The 18,936-nt window shown below is 43.9% G+C and overlaps 1 protein-coding gene across 1 annotated transcript; it reads right to left on the reverse strand.

Moving 5' to 3' along the window:
- Nucleotides 1-6,859: 6,859 nt before the first annotated feature.
- On the reverse strand, nucleotides 6,860-8,293 carry LOC139549683 (uncharacterized). The gene has a single exon (XM_071360346.1). It carries the CDS (start codon nucleotides 8,039-8,041, stop codon nucleotides 6,860-6,862), a length of 1,182 nt encoding a protein of 393 aa, XP_071216447.1. The 5' UTR covers nucleotides 8,042-8,293.
- Between the last annotated feature and the right edge of the window lie 10,643 nt (nucleotides 8,294-18,936).

The following is an 18,936-nucleotide window of genomic DNA, read 5'->3' on the forward strand; positions in this document are numbered from 1 at the left end:
GTGTTGAGATGGCACCACACAGACCAGTTAGTGTTGAGATGGCACCAGACAGACCAGTTAGAGTGTTGAGATGGCACCAAACAGACCAGTTAGAGTGTTGAGATGGCACCAGACAGACCAGTTAGAGTGTTGAGATGGCACCAGACAGACCAGTTAGAGTGTTGAGATGGCACCAGACAGACCAGTTAGTGTTGAGATGGCACCAGACAGACCAGTTAGAGTGTTGAGATGGCACCAGACAGACCAGTTAGTGTTGAGATGGCACCAGACAGACCCGTTAGTGTTGAGATGGCACCAGACAGACCAGCTAGAGTTGAGATGGCACCAGACAGACCAGCTAGTGTTGAGATGGCACCAGACAGACCAGTTAGAGTGTTGAGATGGCACCAGACAGACCAGTTAGTGTTGAGATGGCACCACACAGACCAGTTAGAGTGTTGAGATGGCACCAGACAGACCAGCTAGAGTTGAGATGGCACCAGACAGACCAGCTAGTGTTGAGATGGCACCAGACAGACCAGTTAGAGTGTTGAGATGGCACCACACAGACCAGTTAGAGTGTTGAGGTGGCACCAGACAGACCAGTTAGAGTGTTGAGATGGCACCAGACAGACCAGCTAGAGTTGAGATGGCACCAGACAGACCAGTTAGAGTGTTGAGATGGCACCAGACAGACCAGTTAGAGTGTTGAGATCGCACCAGACAGACCAGCTAGAGTTGAGATGGCACCACACAGACCAGTTAGAGTGTTGAGATGGCACCAGACAGACCAGCTAGAGTTGAGATGGCACCAGACAGACCAGCTAGTGTTGAGATGGCACCAGACAGACCAGTTAGAGTGTTGAGATGGCACCACACAGACCAGTTAGTGTTGAGATGGCACCACACAGACCAGTTAGAGTGTTGAGATGGCACCAGACAGACCAGCTAGAGTTGAGATGGCACCAGACAGACCAGCTAGTGTTGAGATGGCACCAGAAAGACCAGTTAGAGTGTTGAGATGGCACCACACAGACCAGTTAGAGTGTTGAGGTGGCACCAGACAGACCAGTTAGAGTGTTGAGATGGCACCACACAGACCAGTTAGAGTGTTGAGGTGGCACCACACAGACCAGTTAGAGTGTTGAGGTGGCACCAGACAGACCAGTTAGAGTGTTGAGATGGCACCAGACAGACCAGCTAGAGTTGAGATGGCACCACACAGACCAGTTAGAGTGTTGAGATGGCACCAGACAGACCAGCTAGAGTTGAGATGGCACCAGACAGACCAGCTAGTGTTGAGATGGCACCAGACAGACCAGTTAGAGTGTTGAGATGGCACCACACAGACCAGTTAGTGTTGAGATGGCACCACACAGACCAGTTAGAGTGTTGAGATGGCACCAGACAGACCAGCTAGAGTTGAGATGGCACCAGACAGACCAGCTAGTGTTGAGATGGCACCAGACAGACCAGTTAGAGTGTTGAGATGGCACCACACATACCAGTTAGAGTGTTGAGGTGGCACCAGACAGACCAGTTAGAGTGTTGAGATGGCACCAGACAGACCAGCTAGAGTTGAGATGACACCAGACAGACCAGCTAGAGTGTTGAGATGACACCAGACAGACCAGTTAGAGTGTTGAGATGGCACCAGACAGACCATTTAGAGTGTTGAGATGACACCAGACAGACCAGTTAGAGTGTTGAGATGACACCAGACAGACCAGTTAGTGTTGAGATGGCACCACACAGACCAGTTAGAGTGTTGAGATGGCATCACACAGACCAGTTAGAGTGTTGAGATGGCACCAGACAGACCAGTTAGAGTGTTGAGATGGCACCAGACAGACCAGTTAGTGTTGAGATGGCACCAGACAGACCAGTTAGAGTGTTGAGATGGCACCAGATAGACCAGTTAGTGTTGAGATGGCACCAGACAGACCAGTTAGAGTGTTGAGATGGCACCAGACAGACCAGCTAGAGTGTTGAGATGGCACCAGACAGACCAGCTAGAGTGTTGAGATGGCACCAAACAGACCAGTTAGTGTTGAGATGGCACCAGACAGAACAGTTAGAGTGTTGAGATGGCACCAGACAGACCAGTTAGTGTTGAGATGGCACCAAACAGACCAGTTAGAGTGTTGAGATGGCACCAGACAGACCAGTTAGAGTGTTGAGATGGCACCAGACAGACCAGTTAGTGTTGAGATGGCACCAAACAGACCAGTTAGAGTTTCTCAGAGAATCCATTTATTTTGTTTTACCCGTCACATGTTTTCTTCATGTTTCACTGTTTCCACTTAAGCCAAACGTCAAAGCGTCAACTCAATGCGCATTTAAACACGATGCAGAGATCAATGTAATACCACAGAATGTACTGCTTGATTGACTGAACTTTTAACCAGCCCACATCATGACACAGCAATAGGCTGTATGATGTATGACGTAAACACTGGTCCAATCGGAATCTGTGGGGCCAGTAGTTTTACCTTATCAGGTAACATTTCATAGTAACACCTCCTGGTCCTAATTCATAGTAGATGGGAGAATTAAGAGTGAATAACTCCTGGTCCTAATTCATAGTAGATGGGAGAACTATGAGTGAATAACTCCTGGTCCTAATTCATAGTAGATGGGAGAACTAAGAGTGAATAACTCCTGGTCCTAATTCATAGTAGATGGGAGAACTAAGAGTGAATAACTCCTGGTCCTAATTCATAGTAGATGGGAGAAGTAAGAGTGAATATCTCCCATGATGCTCTACTCATGTATGTTACAGTTTAGATCTACAGTTCGTTCAGAAATGATTAATTCCCTTTCACTTATTCCACATTTTGCTGTGTTACGGCCTGAATAACGAATGTATTAAATATGTAAAACATTTAACTATCTACACACAATACCCCGTGATGACGAAGTGAAAACATGTTTTTATACATTTTAGCAAATGTATGGAAAATGAAATACAGAAATATCTTATTTACATAAGTATTCACACCCCTGAGTCAATACATGTTAGAGTCACCTTTGGCAGCGATTACAGCTGTGAGTCTTTCTGGGTAAGTCTCTAAGAGCTTTGCACACCTGGATTGTATAATATTTGCACATTGCTCTTTTTAAAATTCTTCAAGCTCTGTCAAGTTGGTTGTTGATCATTGCTAGACATCCATTTTCAAGTCTTGCCATAGATTTTTCAAGCCGATTTGAGTCAAACTGTTACTAGGCCATTTAGGCACATTCAATGGCGTCTTGGTATCTCCAGCGTAGATCTGGCCTTGTGTTTTAGGTTGTCGTCCTGCTGAAAGGTGAATTTGTTTCCCAGTGTCTGTTGGAAAGCAGACTGAACCAGGATTTCCTCTAGGGCTTTGCATGTGCTTAGTTCAATTCCTTTTCATTTGATCCTAAAAAATACCACCTAGTCCTTGTCAATGACAAGCATACCCATAACATGATGCAGCCGCCACAATGCTTGAAATAATAAAGAGTGGTACTCAGTGTTGTGTTGTGTTTGCCTGAAACATAACGCTTTGCATTCAGGACATGAATGTCAATTAGTTTTGCAATTTTAGTGCCTTTTTGCGAACAGGATGCATGTTTTGGGAATATTTGTATTCTGTACAGGTGTCCTCCTTTTCACTCTGTCATTTAGGTTAGTATTGTGGAGTAACTACAATGTCGTTGATCCAACCTCAGTGTTCTCCTATCACAGCCATTAAACTCTGTAACACTAGAACCGCCATAAGCCAACGCCCACTTAAATTTGATTTTGTAAATTTTTTAAAAATCAGCTCCTTTCCTGATATTTCCTAAATGTTTGTATTTTACACTGCTCATTTGTCAGAATATTGAAATCACAAACAAGTATTTACAGCTGTAGGACGTTGGTACCCAGCCAGGCTCCAGACAATGTGCTGTAGGACGTTGGTACCTAGCCAGGCTCCAAGACAATGATCTGTAGGACGTTGGTACCCAGCCAGGCTCCAAGATAATGTGCTGTAGGACATTGGTACCAAGCCAGGCTCCAAGACAATGTGCTGTAGGACGCTGGCACCCAGACAGGCTCCAAGACAATGTGCTGTAGGACGTTTGGTACCCAGCCAGGCTCCAATACAATGTGCTGTAGGACGTTTGGTACCCAGCCAGGCTCCAAAACAATGTCCTGTAGGACGTTGGTACCCAGCCAGGCTCCAAGACAATGTGCTGTAGGACGTTGGTACCCAGCCAGGCTCCAAGACAATGTCCTGTAGGACGTTGGTACCTAGCCAGGCTCCAAGACAATGTCCTGTAGGACGTTGGTACCCAGCCAGGCTCCAAGACAATGTGCTGTAGGACGTTGGTACCCAGCCAGGCTCCAAGACAATGTGCTGTAGGACGCTGGCACCCAGCCAGGCTCCAAGACAATGTGCTGTAGGACGTTTGGTACCCAGCCAAGCGCTCATAATTCTCTCTCTCCTCACTGAATGAATTATAAATGGGTGATAATTATGCTCCTTACATCACAATTGAAGTAAAATGAGGCCTAAGTGAATGATAAGGAGGGTGAAGAGGTTGATTTCATTTAGAAAGACAATAGTGTAATGATGAGTTTTATGTTATGCCTATTTATCTGCAGCAAATCATTTGACCGCACGACTTGGGGCTTGATACCGTTCTCTTTTACATTTTTACTTTGTAAAAAGAAGCTGTTACAGGACTGTTTAATTACTGTAATTATATTACTAATCAAAATGTTTTGTAAGGGGAAAAACTAAAAACATGCCATGTGTTTCAGTAGGCCTTTATCCTTGGCTCTATCCATCCTGGTGAGCTGGAAACAAATGATGCCTGTCTGCCTGTACAGTCAGCCCATTGAAACTACACCGAAACTATACCAAAACTGATTTCACACATAATAAGAGTTAGCCTGTAGACAATGTTACATGTACAGTAATCTGATTAGTAAAAACATCAGTTGTCAAATTGTACACAAAGTCATGTGAGCATCTTGTAATTGACAAATGCAGGGAAAGGATCATCACCTTTTCACATCCTCGTTCAGAGTCACATGCAGGTGAAACTTTGTGATTTCTATATAGTATCAGAAAGAGCAGATTCTGCAGTTTATATGAAATGTACCTTTGTCAAATAACTGGAAATAATTTGACTTTTTCCCCAAAATATCTGTCCATTATATTCAGCACATGACTCACGCGGCAGCATTGCTCTGGCTACTAAGCAACAGCTAGTAACATAATAAACTAAAAAGATAAATAAGCAATTTATTCATCCTTTACAATTGTGACCAACCAGCTCAGTTCGGTCTTATGTAGAAACATTTGAAAGTGTGTTTTTTACATTGGATAAAAGTAGAGACTCAGAGCTATAAAATGGTATATCATACACCACAGTTGAGGAAACTTGGGAAAGTAATTCTGCTTTGAAAGTTGATAAACTTGTAACCCCAGTTTTGAGAAAATGGCCATTGAATGTTTTGGTACACCTACTGAAGCTATTCTTTGTCTACACCCATTCAGCATCGTTCACATCCTCTTAAGCTTTAGCCCCACCCATCTCTTTAAGGGTTGATCCGAGCGTTCTATCTAAACAACAGCAGTCAAGCATCCAAGCTAACTGGCTAACGTTGGCTAGCTTGCTAGCTACTTCCAGACACATAATGAGAGATCACCTCACTCTGACCATTTTACTCCCCCTAGCAGAGCTGGTTAGGCTGTTTTCATGTTATCCAGAGCGTTGGTGACTGTAACTGTGCTGCTGGCAACAGTTTAATTATGCTTTTTTGACAACATTTACTGACACTGGCCATATTCAACGTGTGTTGAGCGTTCGTGAATTAGTAAATTATTCTGCGCTCTGGCACACCCAAAGCGAATTTCCCAGCTACGTCTATCAACAGCTGTTGCAGTGACAACATGAACATTCTATTGAAATGGATACTTGCATAGTGGAGTCTTTGGTAAAGACATGTAGTGAGCTAGCTAGCTAGCTAAACAATTAACCATAATCCCAACTCATGACGTTACCACCCTGCATGAATCTGCAGGTAGATAACCAACCAGGTTCAATGTTAGCTGGCTAACATTAGGCTCTAGCTAACATTAGGCTATAACCTGCAAAGCAAATGGCTCTGAGATATGAATAATATTACTACACGGATCATACAAGTAACGTTAGCTAGCGAGCCAGCCAGCTAACTTTACCTAGCGAGCTAACATTGAACTGAAACAACTTTCTGACAAAATTAGAAACGTGTCTGAAAATGTAGCTAGCTAGACTATTTTACACGTATACATGGATGGACGCTTCTCTCTCTGTCACAGATGCCACGGTTGCCACGGTTGCCCTTAATTTGAAGATGTAATCCGGAGACAGGTATTTTCTCCATCTCCTTAGCTATCATACTCCATTTCCACTGATTTCAAAACTCGGTCCTCCAGCAAGTGAAAAGCAACACGCATGCAGTTCTACTGTGCGATATTTACATTTAAAAAAAAGCTGCGTTAGACAAGATTACCTACACATACTGACCAGCTCAAATAGACAGAAGCATGCTACATGGCAGACCAATTCGAACTCATCTCTTGGCTTGTCCAGCCCACTCATTATCTCAGCCAATCATTACATTTACATTTAAGTCATTTAGCAGACGCTCTTATCCAGAGCGACTTACAAGTTGGTGCATTCACCTTATGATATCCAGTGGAACAACCACGTTACAATAGTGCATCTAACTCTTTTAAGGGGGGGGGGGGGGGGGGGGGAAGGATTACTTTATCCTATCCTAGGTATTCCTTAAAGAGGTGGTGTTTCAGGTGTTTCCGGAAGGTGGTGATTGACTCCGCTGACCTGGCGTCGAATACACTTGGTAATAGGATTCTAGTCAATTACCTTGAAATTCGTCATGGGATGGGGATCCAACTTTTGGGGACTTTCGGGTTTGTGCCCTGCATTTGGGGCAACAGGGATTCTTCATCTGTCTTTCATACTCAAAGCCTGTGTATGAATTATCACAAATGGTACAGACGCAAAAGGAGGGCTCTGAACCAGCCTTCCCATTGATGGAGACTGAAAGCGCTGACACAGGGCTCCAGGGCAGTTTAGTTGCACCGTGCTTCATACCTTCCACATCATGAGCGACAGAGGCTGAGCTTATCTGTGTGAGAGAGGTGTTTGGTCTTGGGGGAGTGATATGTTGGAGTTGGGGGTCTCTGCTTGGTGTGCCCATGGAGCTGGACTCTGAGGAAAAGCCACAGTCCACTGAGGTAGAATGATCCTTCCGTATCTTCTTTCTCAGGCGCAGTGTCTTGGGTTGTCCAGCACCCCTGAACACCCCTGCTTTGTAATCAAACATTGTCATGTCCAGAGTATCTGCCAGGACTTTGGAAAGCTCAACCCTACTTCTCACACGCTCATTACTCGGACTCATGTAATAAACGTCACTCTGGCCAACACTAGAACCCGAGCGACGAACAACCGCCTTGCGCTTCCACCCCTCTCCAAGTGCCGGGCAGTCCTCCCAGCCCTCTTCAGTTTTCACTCTTTTCTTCCGCCTATAAACAGAAAACAGGTTGTTGTTGTTCTTGATGTTCCTCTCACTGCCTGCCACGCTTCCGCTCCTTTCGCTCCCTGCAACACTCTCCTCTTCAGCATCCCCTCTGCTATTTATGTGTCGCTCCCCCATAGCAAGGCCCATGTCCAAGCCCTGTGTGTCATCTTCATAATTGTCATCCTCCAGGGGTTCAAACCAGTCTATAGGGGGCTCTAAATCAACTCCCCCTGGGATCTTCTCTGTATTGCCATGGTCTGTCATCACAGGACCTGATGTGGCATGATCCTGAATGTCAAGACTGTCCGAGGGAGCCAGGGCCTCCAGTGGCGATAGGACCTCAGAGGTCCTCTCCATCCCATTGTCCCCAACCTCAATCCTCTCCTCCCTTTCTAGAAGTGCATCATTTGTAGGTTTGAGTACCTCTCCGTCGACCTCCATGTCTTGAGTCCCTGGCCCTCTCCCTGAAATTCGGTTATCCAGCAGTACTTCACTAATTTCTGGGGCTCTATGCATTCATGAAGCCATAGGGACTTAAGGTTCTCCAAAATGTTTTCTTGAACAATGACTTCTAAAGTACACTCTTAGGTTCACACTTCCAATACTTTGCATAACAATACAGATGAGTGCTCACATCCAGTGGGGTTCGAGAGTAATTCAAGCAAAAAACTTCACTTCAGCAGGGCTTTCCAAAACCGTTATGTCTTCCCATTTATAGGACCATCGACGTTTCAAAAACCGGTAATCACCTGCAACATACCCGGAAACACATTAACACATTAATCATGACTAACCGGAAGGTTCCTGACTTTTTCTGTGGCTAAACCAACAAGTCTCGTAATTTAACAATTTTATCCATATTTACAGATGACAAGGCAAATTAAAGTTCAGATGTTCCAGAGGGTATTTCTGACAAATAAGGCTTTTTTAAATTTACATTCAAATGGCTCTCCTGTGAAGTAGTTACGAGCGACATACGCCTAGTTTCCTGAAACGAGTCACAAATGTTCATGGTGCTTTTGTTTAGGAATACAGAAAATAAATTCACCCGTGACCTGGCTGGGTATATTATTCTCTTTTTCGTTTGTACTTTGTCAGAAGAAGCTGCAACTGGACCTTATCAATTACTATAACTCTATTACAAATCTACAAGTAAAGTTGATCAAATGGAATCAAACTCTTTAAGGGAAACAAAAATAGGCTATAGGCCGACGTTTTTTCTAAGACTTTGTAGAATTTTTAAAAACATATCCTTGACTCTAACTAAACAACATATCATTGATTATGTCACGCGGATGGGAACAGGTGAACCCAAGAGCAGACTCAGACAAGGAGACTGGGAGGAGGTAACGAGGTAACGAGGTAATGAGGTATTTCTGAAACACGGGGGAAGATGGGGTGCAGACCAGAGGAAGCTCGGGGAAGATGGGGTGCAGACCAGAGGAAGCTCGGGGAAGATGGGGTGCAGACCAGAGGAAGCTCGGGGAAGATGGGGTGCAGACCAGAGGAAGCTCGGGGAAGATGGGGTGCAGACCAGAGGAAGCTCGGGGAAGATGGGGTGCAGACCAGAGGAAGCTCGGGGAAGATGGGGTGCAGACCAGAGGAAGCTCGGGGAAGATGGGGTGCAGACCAGAGGAAGCTCGGGGAAGATGGGGTGCAGACCAGAGGAAGCTCGGGGAAGATGGGGTGCAGACCAGAGGAAGCTCGGGGAAGATGGGGTGCAGACCAGAGGAAGCTCGGGGAAGATGGGGTGCAGACCAGAGGAAGCTCGGGGAAGATGGGGTGCAGACCAGAGGAAGCTCGGGGAAGATGGGGTGCAGACCAGAGGAAGCTCGGGGAAGATGGGGTGCAGACCAAAGGAAGCTCGGGGAAGATGGGGTGCAGACCAGAGGAAGCTCGGGGAAGATGGGGTGCAGACCAGAGGAAGCTCGGGGAAGATGGGGTGCAGACCAGAGGAAGCTCGGGGAAGATGGGGTGCAGACCAGAGGAAGCTCGGGGAAGATGGGGTGCAGACCAGGGGAAGCTCGGGGAAGATGGGGTGCAGACCAGGGGACTTGGGTGGGTTGCAGGAAACCTGGTGCTGAGGCTGAGGTTGGTATTTGTATTTATATATGGATCCCCATATATACAATTTTAAAAACATTACATAACATTCACAGATTTCACAACACACTGTGTGCCCTCAGGCCGCTACTCCACCACTACCACAGTTCTACTGTACTAAATCCATGTGTATGTATAGTGTGTGTGTGTGTCTGTGTGTGTGTGTGTGTGTATGTATTAATGCTTGTGTTGCTTCTCAGTCCCCGCTGTTCCATTTTATCTGTTTTTTTAAATCTAATTTTACTGCTTGCATCAGTTACCTGATGTGGAATAGAGTTCCATGTAGTCATGGCTCTATGTAGTACTGGGTGCCTCCCGTAGTCTGTTCTGGACTTGGGGACTGTGAAGAGACCTCTGGTGGCATGTCTTGTTGGGTATGGATGGGTGTCCGAGCTGTGTGCCAGTAGTTAGACAGACAGCTTGGTGATTTCAACATGTCAATACCTCTCATAAATAAAAGCAGTGAGGAAGTCAATCTCCCCTCTACTTTCAGCCAGGAGAGATTGGCATGTATATTATTAATATTAGCTCTCTGTGTACATCCAAGGGCCAGCCGTGCTGCACTGTTCTGAGCCAATTGCAATTTTCCTTTTTTGTGGCACCTGACCACATGACTGAACAGTAGACCAGGTGCGACAAAACTAGGGCCTGTAGGACCTGCCTTGTTGATAGTGTTGTTATGAAGCAAAGCATCGCTTTATTATAGACAGACTTCTCCCCATCTTAGCTAATACTGCATCAATATGTTATGACCATGACAGTTTACAATCTAGGGTTACTCCAAGCAGTTTAGTCATCTCAACTTGCTCAATTTCAACATTATTTATTATAAGATTTAGTTGAGGTTTAGGGTTTAGTAAATGTTTTGTTCCAAATACAATGCTTTTAGTTTTCTTTGCCACTCATTCTGAAACTAACTGCAGCTCTTTGTTAAGTGTTGCAGTCATTTCAGTCGCTGTAGTAGCTGACGTGTATAGTGTTGAGTCATCCACATACATAGACACTCTGACTTTACTCAAAGCCAGTGGCATGTCGTTAGTAAATATTTAAAAAGCAAAGGGCCAAAACAGCTACCCTGGGGAATTCCTGATTCTAATTGGATTATATTTGAGAGGCTTCCATTAAAGAACATCCTCTGTGTTCTGTTAGACAGGTAACTCTTTATCCACATTATAGCAGGGGGTGTAAAGCCATAACACATACGTTTTTCCAGCTGCAGACTATGATCGATAATGTCAAAAGCTGCACTGAAGTCTAACAAGACATCCCCCACAATAATTGTATCATCAATTCCTCTCAGCCAATCATCAGTAATTTGTTTAAGTGCTTTGCTTGTTGAGTGTCCTTCCCTACAAGCATGCTAAAATGATGTTGTCAATTTGTTTACTGTAAAATACCATTGAATCTGGTCGAACACAATTTTTTCCAGAAGTTTACTAAGGGTTGATAACAGGCTGATTGGTCGGCTATTTGAGCCAGTAAAGGGGGCTTTATTATTCTTAGGTAGAGGAATGACTTTAGCTTCCCTCCAGGCCTGAGGGCACACGCTTTCTAGTAGGCTTACATTGAAGATGTGGCAAATAGGAGTGGCAATATCGTCTACTATTATCCTCAGTAATTTTCCATTCAGATTGTCAGACCCCGGTGGCTTGTCATTGTTGACAACAATCATTTTTTCAACTCTTCCACACTGACTTTACGACATTCAAAAGTACAATTCTTGTCTTTCATAATTTGGTCAGAGATACTTGGATGTGTAGTGTCAGAGTTTGTTGCTGGCATGTCATCCCTAAGTTTGCTTATCTTGCCAATGACAAAGTCATTAAAGTAGTTTGCAATATCAGTGGGCTTTGTGATGAATGAGCCATCTGATTCAATAAATGAAGGAGCCGAGTTGGCTTTTTTCCCCAAAATTTCCTTTAAGGTGAAAGGGTCTAAACCATCTGACCCAGATGGTTTTTCGGGGTCAAGATTAAGGAGCTCCTTTAGCACCTCAGACTCAGTGACTGCCTGCAGGGAGAAACTTTGTAGCGGGGCAGTGGTAAAAAAAAAGGGAGAAGCATCGGGGATAGGCGCATTAGAAGGGGTGGGGAGATGAGGAAATGTTGGACGGGCAAGGAGACATGACTGAGTCAAATAGGATTCCTGACTTAATGAAGTGGTGATTAAAGAGCTCAGACATGTGCTTCTTGTCAGTAACAACCACATCATCAACATTAAGGGACATGGGCAGCTGGGAGGATGAGGGTTTATTCTCCAGGTCTTTAATCATTTTCCAGAACTTCTTGGGTTTAGACCCACAGACAGAGAACTGCTCCTTAAAGTAACTAACTTTGGCCTTCCGGATAGCCTGAGTGGACTTATTTCTCATTTGCCTGAACGAGAGCCAGTCAGCCTGAGTATGTGTGTGTCAAGCCTTTCGCCAAATGTAGTTCTTGAGGTGGAGTAACTCCGCAATATCATTACACCTAACCCGACTATCATGCTGGCTATCATTACACCTAACCCGACTATCATGCTGGCTATAAGTAACCATAACCCTACTACGATGGTGGATATGGGAGGCAGCTAGCCTAGTGGTTAGAGCGTTGGACTAGTAACCAAAAAGTTCCTAGATCAAATCCCCGAACTGACAAGATACAAATCTGTCGTTCTGCCCCTGAACAAGGCAGTTCCTAGGCCGTCATTGTAAATAAGAATTTGTTCTTAACTGACTTGCCAAGTTTAATAAAGGCAAAATACATTTATATCACGTACATAAAGGCTTAATGATGTAAACACAAGTGTATTAACACTTAGGGAATTATCACTAACAGCCAGAACAAATCACCGCTAAAGACATTTCCTTTATTTGTATTTTTTTTTAAACAATACAAATACATGAAGTTTCATGAAGTCCAGCAATGCAATTACATTGAACATTACACAGGGCTGTGAATAGTAAAAGATAAGTAAACATCAGGAACCCTATACCTGCCATGATGCTGGCTAACACTAACACTACTATGATGCTGGCTATGAGTAACACTACTATGATGCTGGCTATCAGTAACACTACTATGATGCTGGCTATCAGTAACACTAACACTACTATGATGCTGGCTATCAGTAACACTACTATGATGCTGGCTATCAGTAACACTACTATGATGCTGGCTATCAGTAACACTACCATGATGCTGGCTATCAGTAACACTACTATGATGCTGTCTATCAGTAATACTACTATGATGCTGGCTATCAGTAACACTAACACTACTATGATGCTGGCTATCAGTAACACTACCATGATGCTGGCTATCAGTAACACTACTATGATGCTGGCTATCAGTAACACTACTATGATGCTGACTATCAGTAACATTAACACTACTATGATGCTGGCTATCAGTAACACGACCATGATGCTGGCTATCAGTAACACTACTATGATGCTGGCTATCAGTAACACTACTATGATGCTGGCTATCAGTAACACTACTATGATGCTGGCTATCAGTAACACTACTAGGATGCTGGCTATCAGTAACACTACTACGATGCTGGCTATCAGTAACACCACTATGATGCTGGCTATCAGTAACACTACTATGATGCTGGCTATCAGTAACAATACCATGATGCTGGCTATCAGTAACACTAGTATGATGCTGGCTATCAGTAACACTACTATGATGCTGGCTATCAGTAACAATACCATGATGCTGGCTATCAGTAACACTACTATGATGCTGGCTATCAGTAACACTACTATGGTGGTGGCTATCAGTAACACTACTATGGTGGTGGCTATCAGTAACACTACTATGGTGCTGGCTATCAGTAACACTACTATGGTGGTGGCTATCAGTAACACTACTATGGTGCTGGCTATCAGTAACACTAACACTACTATGATGCTGGCTATCAGTAACATTAACACTACCATGATGCTGGCTGTCAGTAACCATAACCCTATGGTAACCACTGTTGTTCTGGGATTGATTTGCACTTTTCGCACCAAAGTACGTTCATCTCCAGGAGACAGAACGTGTCTCCTTCCTGAGCGGTATGACAGCTGCGTGGTCCCATGGTGTTTATACTTGCGTACTATTGTTTGTACAGATGAATGTTGTACCTTCAGGTGTTTGGAAATTGTTCCCAAGGATGAACCAGACTTGTGGAGGTCCACAATTTTTGGTCTTGGCTGATTTCTTTTGATTTTCCCATGATGTCAAGCAAAGTGGCACTGAGTTTGAAGGTAGGCCTTGAAATACATCCACAGGTACACCTCCAATTGACTCAAATGATGTCAATTAGCCTATCAGAAGCTTCTAAAGCCATGACATCATTTTCTGGACTATTCCAATCTGTTTAAAGGCACAGTCAACTTAGTGTATGTAAACTTCTGACCCACTGGAATTGTGATACAGTGAATTATAAGTGAAATAATCTGTCTGTAAACAATTGTTGGAAAAATTACTTGTGTCAAAGTAGATGTCCTAACCGACTGGCCAAAACTATAGTTTGTTTACAAGAAATTTGTGGAGTGGTTGAAAAACGAGTTTTATAGACTCCAGCCTAAGTGTATGTAAACTTCCGACTTCAACTGTATATTATCCTAATTCAAATCTTACTTAGATTTGTGTGTATTGGGTGCATGTCATGTAATTTGTTAGATATTACTTGTTAGATATTACTGCACTGTCGGAACTAGAAGCACAAGCATTTCGCTACACCCGCAATAACATCTGCTAATCACGTGTATGTGATCAATAAAATTTGATTCGATTGATTAGATTTGTGTGCCTTTCCAAATCATGTCCAATCAATTGAATTTACCACAGGTGGACTCCAATCAAGTTGTAGAAACATCTCAAGGATGCTCAATGGAAACAGGATGCACCTGAGCTCAATTTCGAGTCTCATAGCAAAGGGTCTGAATAGTTATGTAAATGTGATATTTCAGTTTTCAATTATTCATAAATGTAATTACGGTATTTTAATTGTTTATAAATGAGCAAAAAAAACAAATTGGAAACCTTTTTCTCTTTGTCATTCTGAAGTATTGTGTGTAGATTGATGAGGATTTGTTTGTATTTAATTAGTTTTAGAATAAGCCTGTACCGTAACAACCTGTGGAAAAACGTGAAGAGGTCTGAATACTTTCCCAAATGTACTGTATATAATATACCATTTAGCAGACGCCTTCATCCAAAGCGAGTTACAGTCATGCATGCACACATTCCACGTAGTCCCATAAATCGAATCCACTATCCTGCCGTTGCACATGTCATATCCTACTGATGCATTTCCTGTTTATTTTTCATAGATATCTTACAGTTTATGTGAAAGTGAGATAGTCGAGAATAATTCACCCTGAATCCCAAATCAAGAGCACTGCGGGGTTTTCTGTTTTTGTTCTACCTGTTAATTAATTGCACCCACCAGGTGTCCCAGGTCTAAATCCGTCCTTGATTAAAGGGGAAGAATGAAAATCCGAACTGGCTTCGAGGTCCAGATTTGAATTTGCCTTCCATAGCCCTACCCTTTAATTTAGATCTGAGAGAATTGGATAAGTTTAAGTAAAATTGCCTTCTGATAGGCTGGGTGAAGTTTTTGTCCACTTTACCATTTGACGTACCCCTAACCAATCCTGTCGATTTTACAGGAGGAGGAGCTAGGGGTTGATTTGAGATTCAGGGCCACTCACTCACTCTTCCGCCAATTCCAATTCCACTTCCTGTATAGAGCAGGAAGTCCATTAGGGAGCACATGGTCAATTGATTCTGATGATGACTTTTAAAATATATTACACCGTATTCACTAACATTCTTCTGTTAATTAATGTGTGTAATTAAGAGTTCCTTCATAACAGAACAGATTTTGATATTGTCGCAGTTGGTCCCCCACTTTGCAGCTATAACAGCCTCCACTCTTCTGGGAAGTCTTTCCTCTAGATGTACTATGCATTCGGGCAGGTAGTATTACCTCGGCATCTGCCAAACCCAGATTCGTCTGTCGGACTGCCAGACGGATGATTCATCACTCCAGAGAGCGCGTTTCCACAACGCCACTCTGGCCGGCGCTTCACATTGAGCAGGGTGATCTTTGGCTGCTCGGCCATGGAAACCCATTTCCTGTCCAGACCAACAGTTGTTGTGCTGACGTTGCTTCCAGAGGCCGTTTGGAACTCAATAGTGAGTGTTGCAACCGAGGACAGATAATTTTTATGCGCTTCCGCACTCAGTGGTCCCGTTCTGGGAGCTTGTGTGGTCTACCACTTCGCGGCTGAGCCGTTGTTGCTCCTAGACGTTTCCACTTCACAATAACAGCATTTACTGTTGGAAGCTCTAGCAGGGCAGAAAGTTAACGAACCGACTTGTTGGAAAGGTGGCGTCCTATGACAGAGCCACGTTGAAAGTCACTGAGCTCTTCAGTAAGGCCGTTCCATGGCCAATGTTTGTCTATGGAGATTGCATGGCTGTGTGCTCAATTTTGTACACTTGACAGAAATGGTTGTGGCTGAAATAGTCAAATCCACTCATTTGAAGGAGTGTCCACATACTTTTGTATATATAGTGTATCTATATGCTGGTAACGCACTCAGATCGGCCTCTAAGATAAATCTGCTTTGTTGATTAAGTTCGTTAGAAATCGCTCTGCTAAGCTGCTCAGTTTTAACTTGAATGTGTTACCCCCATGAGTATGTCAGGTCCCCTGTGTGGCGACTGTGTGTAAATAGATGCTGATAGTCACCTCAACACAGTGGTCACGGTATTATCTTTACAATGACTCATTCACTTCAAGATATTGCAATTATAAAAACAAGCCATGACACAATGAATTTAATTCTCCCACAATGTTTCATATTGAAATGACAGAATAGTTCAATAAGGCATTGACATTTCAGGGTCATAAGTCAAAGCCTGTCAACGAATACCAAGGATGTGTGTGTGTGGGGGGGGGGGGGGGGGGGGGGGCATTGCATTGCATTGAGACGGCCATTTAAAAAAAAAATGCAATGCACAGTGCTGGAGGAACAATAGCTATTTATTTACATATCTGTTACTTAACTCAATAAGCTATTATAATTCAGGTGACATTTGCTCCCCCTTAAGAGAATAAATACTGAATTAGAGAGAGAGAGAGAGAGAGAGAGAGAGAGAGAGAGAGAGAGAGAGAGAGAGAGAGAGAGAGAGAGAGAGAGAGAGAGAGAGAGAGAGAGAGAGAGAGAGAGAGAGAGAGAGAGAGAGAGAGAGAGAGAGAGAGAGAGAGAGAGAGAGAGAGAGAGAGAGAGAGAGAGAGAGAGAGAGAGAGAGAGAGAGAGAGAGAGAGAGAGAGAGAGAGAGAGAGAGAGAGAGAGAGAGAGAGAGAGAGAGAGAGAGAGAGATGGAATTCCGTGACATTTGCTAGTTCAGAGTTTTATAAAGTTTTAATGAGTTTTATGAAAAACTAAAGAAGTAAATGGTGTTTTACCACACATACATATCTGACATTAAACAAGAGAATACTTCCTGAACAGGGATCAGGGAACAATGGGGAAACTCTACACGCTTATTGCTCTTTCATTGCAAATTGCCTCTGAATGCCAGACAGGGAGGCAGAGATGGAAGTACATGATGAATAGTGACAGGAAACGCCATCTAAACAGCAATTATATACACTGTGATCAGAGATCAACATATGAGCACTGACATCAGTTGTTGTCCATTGGTAGATTGGCTAACAACTCATCTCAATTGATTTATTGATTGATTAGTTGATTTTTGATTGGTTAACTGGTTGATTTCATTGGTTGATTGATTGATTGACTAACAACTAATCTCAATTGATTTATTGATTGATTAGTTGACTTTTGATTGGTTAACTGGTTGATTTCCTTGGTTGATTGATTGATTGGCTAACAACTAATCTCTGACTGCCTGTTATGACTGTTCTTCGGCTCAGAGTGGCAGTTGCCATGGTCACAGTGATAAGGGAAGACTGACTTCCAGCAATGTACACTTGTTGGATGCGCGATACCTGATCGCCTGGTAAGGTAGAGCTATCTGAACCACCCGTAAGGTAGAGCTATCTCAACTTCCCGTAAGGTAGAGCTATCTCAACCACCCGTAAGGTAGAGCTATCTCAACTTCCCGTAAGGTAGAGCTATCTCAACTTCCCGTAAGGTAGAGCTATCTCAACTTCCCGTAAGGTAGAGCTCTCTGAACCACCCGTAAGGTAGAGCTATCTCAACCACCCGTAAGGTAGAGCTATCTCAACCTCCCGTAAGGTAGAGCTATCTCAACCGCCCGTGAGGTAGAGCTATGTCAAACGCCCGTGAGGTAGAGCTATCTCAACCGCCCGTAAGGTAGAGCTATCTCAACAGCCCGTAAGGTAGAGCTATCTGAACCACCCGTAAGGTAGAGCTATCTCAACCACCCGTAAGGTAGAGCTATCTCAACTTCCCGTAAGGTAGAGCTATCTCAACCACCCGTAAGGTAGAGCTATCTCAACTTCCCGTAAGGTAGAGCTATCTCAACTTCCCGTAAGGTAGAGCTATCTCAACCACCCGTAAGGTAGAGCTATCTCAACCGCCCGTAAGGTAGAGCTATCTCAACTTCCCGTAAGGTAGAGCTATCTCAACCGCCCGTAAGGTAGAGCTATCTCAACGTAAGGTAGAGCTATCTCAACTTCCCGTAAGGTAGAGCTATCTCAACCGCCCGTAAGGTAGAGCTATCTCAACGTAAGGTAGAGCTATCTCAACTTCCCGTAAGGTAGAGCTATCTCAACTTCCCGTAAGGTAGAGCTATCTCAACCGCCCGTAAGGTAGAGCTATCTCAACTTCCTGTAAGGTAGAGCTATCTGAACCACCCGTAAGGTAGAGTTATCTCAACTTCCTGTAAGGTAGAGCTATCTCTACTTCCTGTAAGGTAGAGCTATCTGAACCACCCGTAAGGTAGAGTTATCTCAACTTCCCGTAAGGTAGAGCTATCTCAACCACCCGTAAGGTAGAGCTATCTCAACTTCCCGTAAGGTAGAGCTATCTCAACTTCCCGTAAGGTAGAGCTATCTCAACTTCCCGTAAGGTAGAGCTCTCTGAACCGCCCGTAAGGTAGAGCTATCTGAACCACCCGTAAGGTAGAGCTATCTCAACTTCCCGTAAGGTAGAGCTATCTCAACCACCCGTAAGGTAGAGATATCTCAACTTCCCGTAAGGTAGAGCTATCTCAACTTCCCGTAAGGTAGAGCTCTCTGAACCGCCCGTAAGGTAGAGCTATCTCAACCACCCGTAAGGTAGAGCTATCTCAACCTCCCGTAAGGTAGAGCTATCTCAACCGCCCGTG

This window comes from Salvelinus alpinus, chromosome 22, assembly GCF_045679555.1.
Source record: "Salvelinus alpinus chromosome 22, SLU_Salpinus.1, whole genome shotgun sequence".
Classification (NCBI taxonomy): Eukaryota; Metazoa; Chordata; class Actinopteri; order Salmoniformes; family Salmonidae; genus Salvelinus; species Salvelinus alpinus.

Coding starts and splice junctions, on each gene's coding strand:
- LOC139549683 (XM_071360346.1), bottom strand. CDS start 8,041: ATGCATAGAGCCCCAGAAATTAGTGAAGTACTGCTGGATAACCGAATT.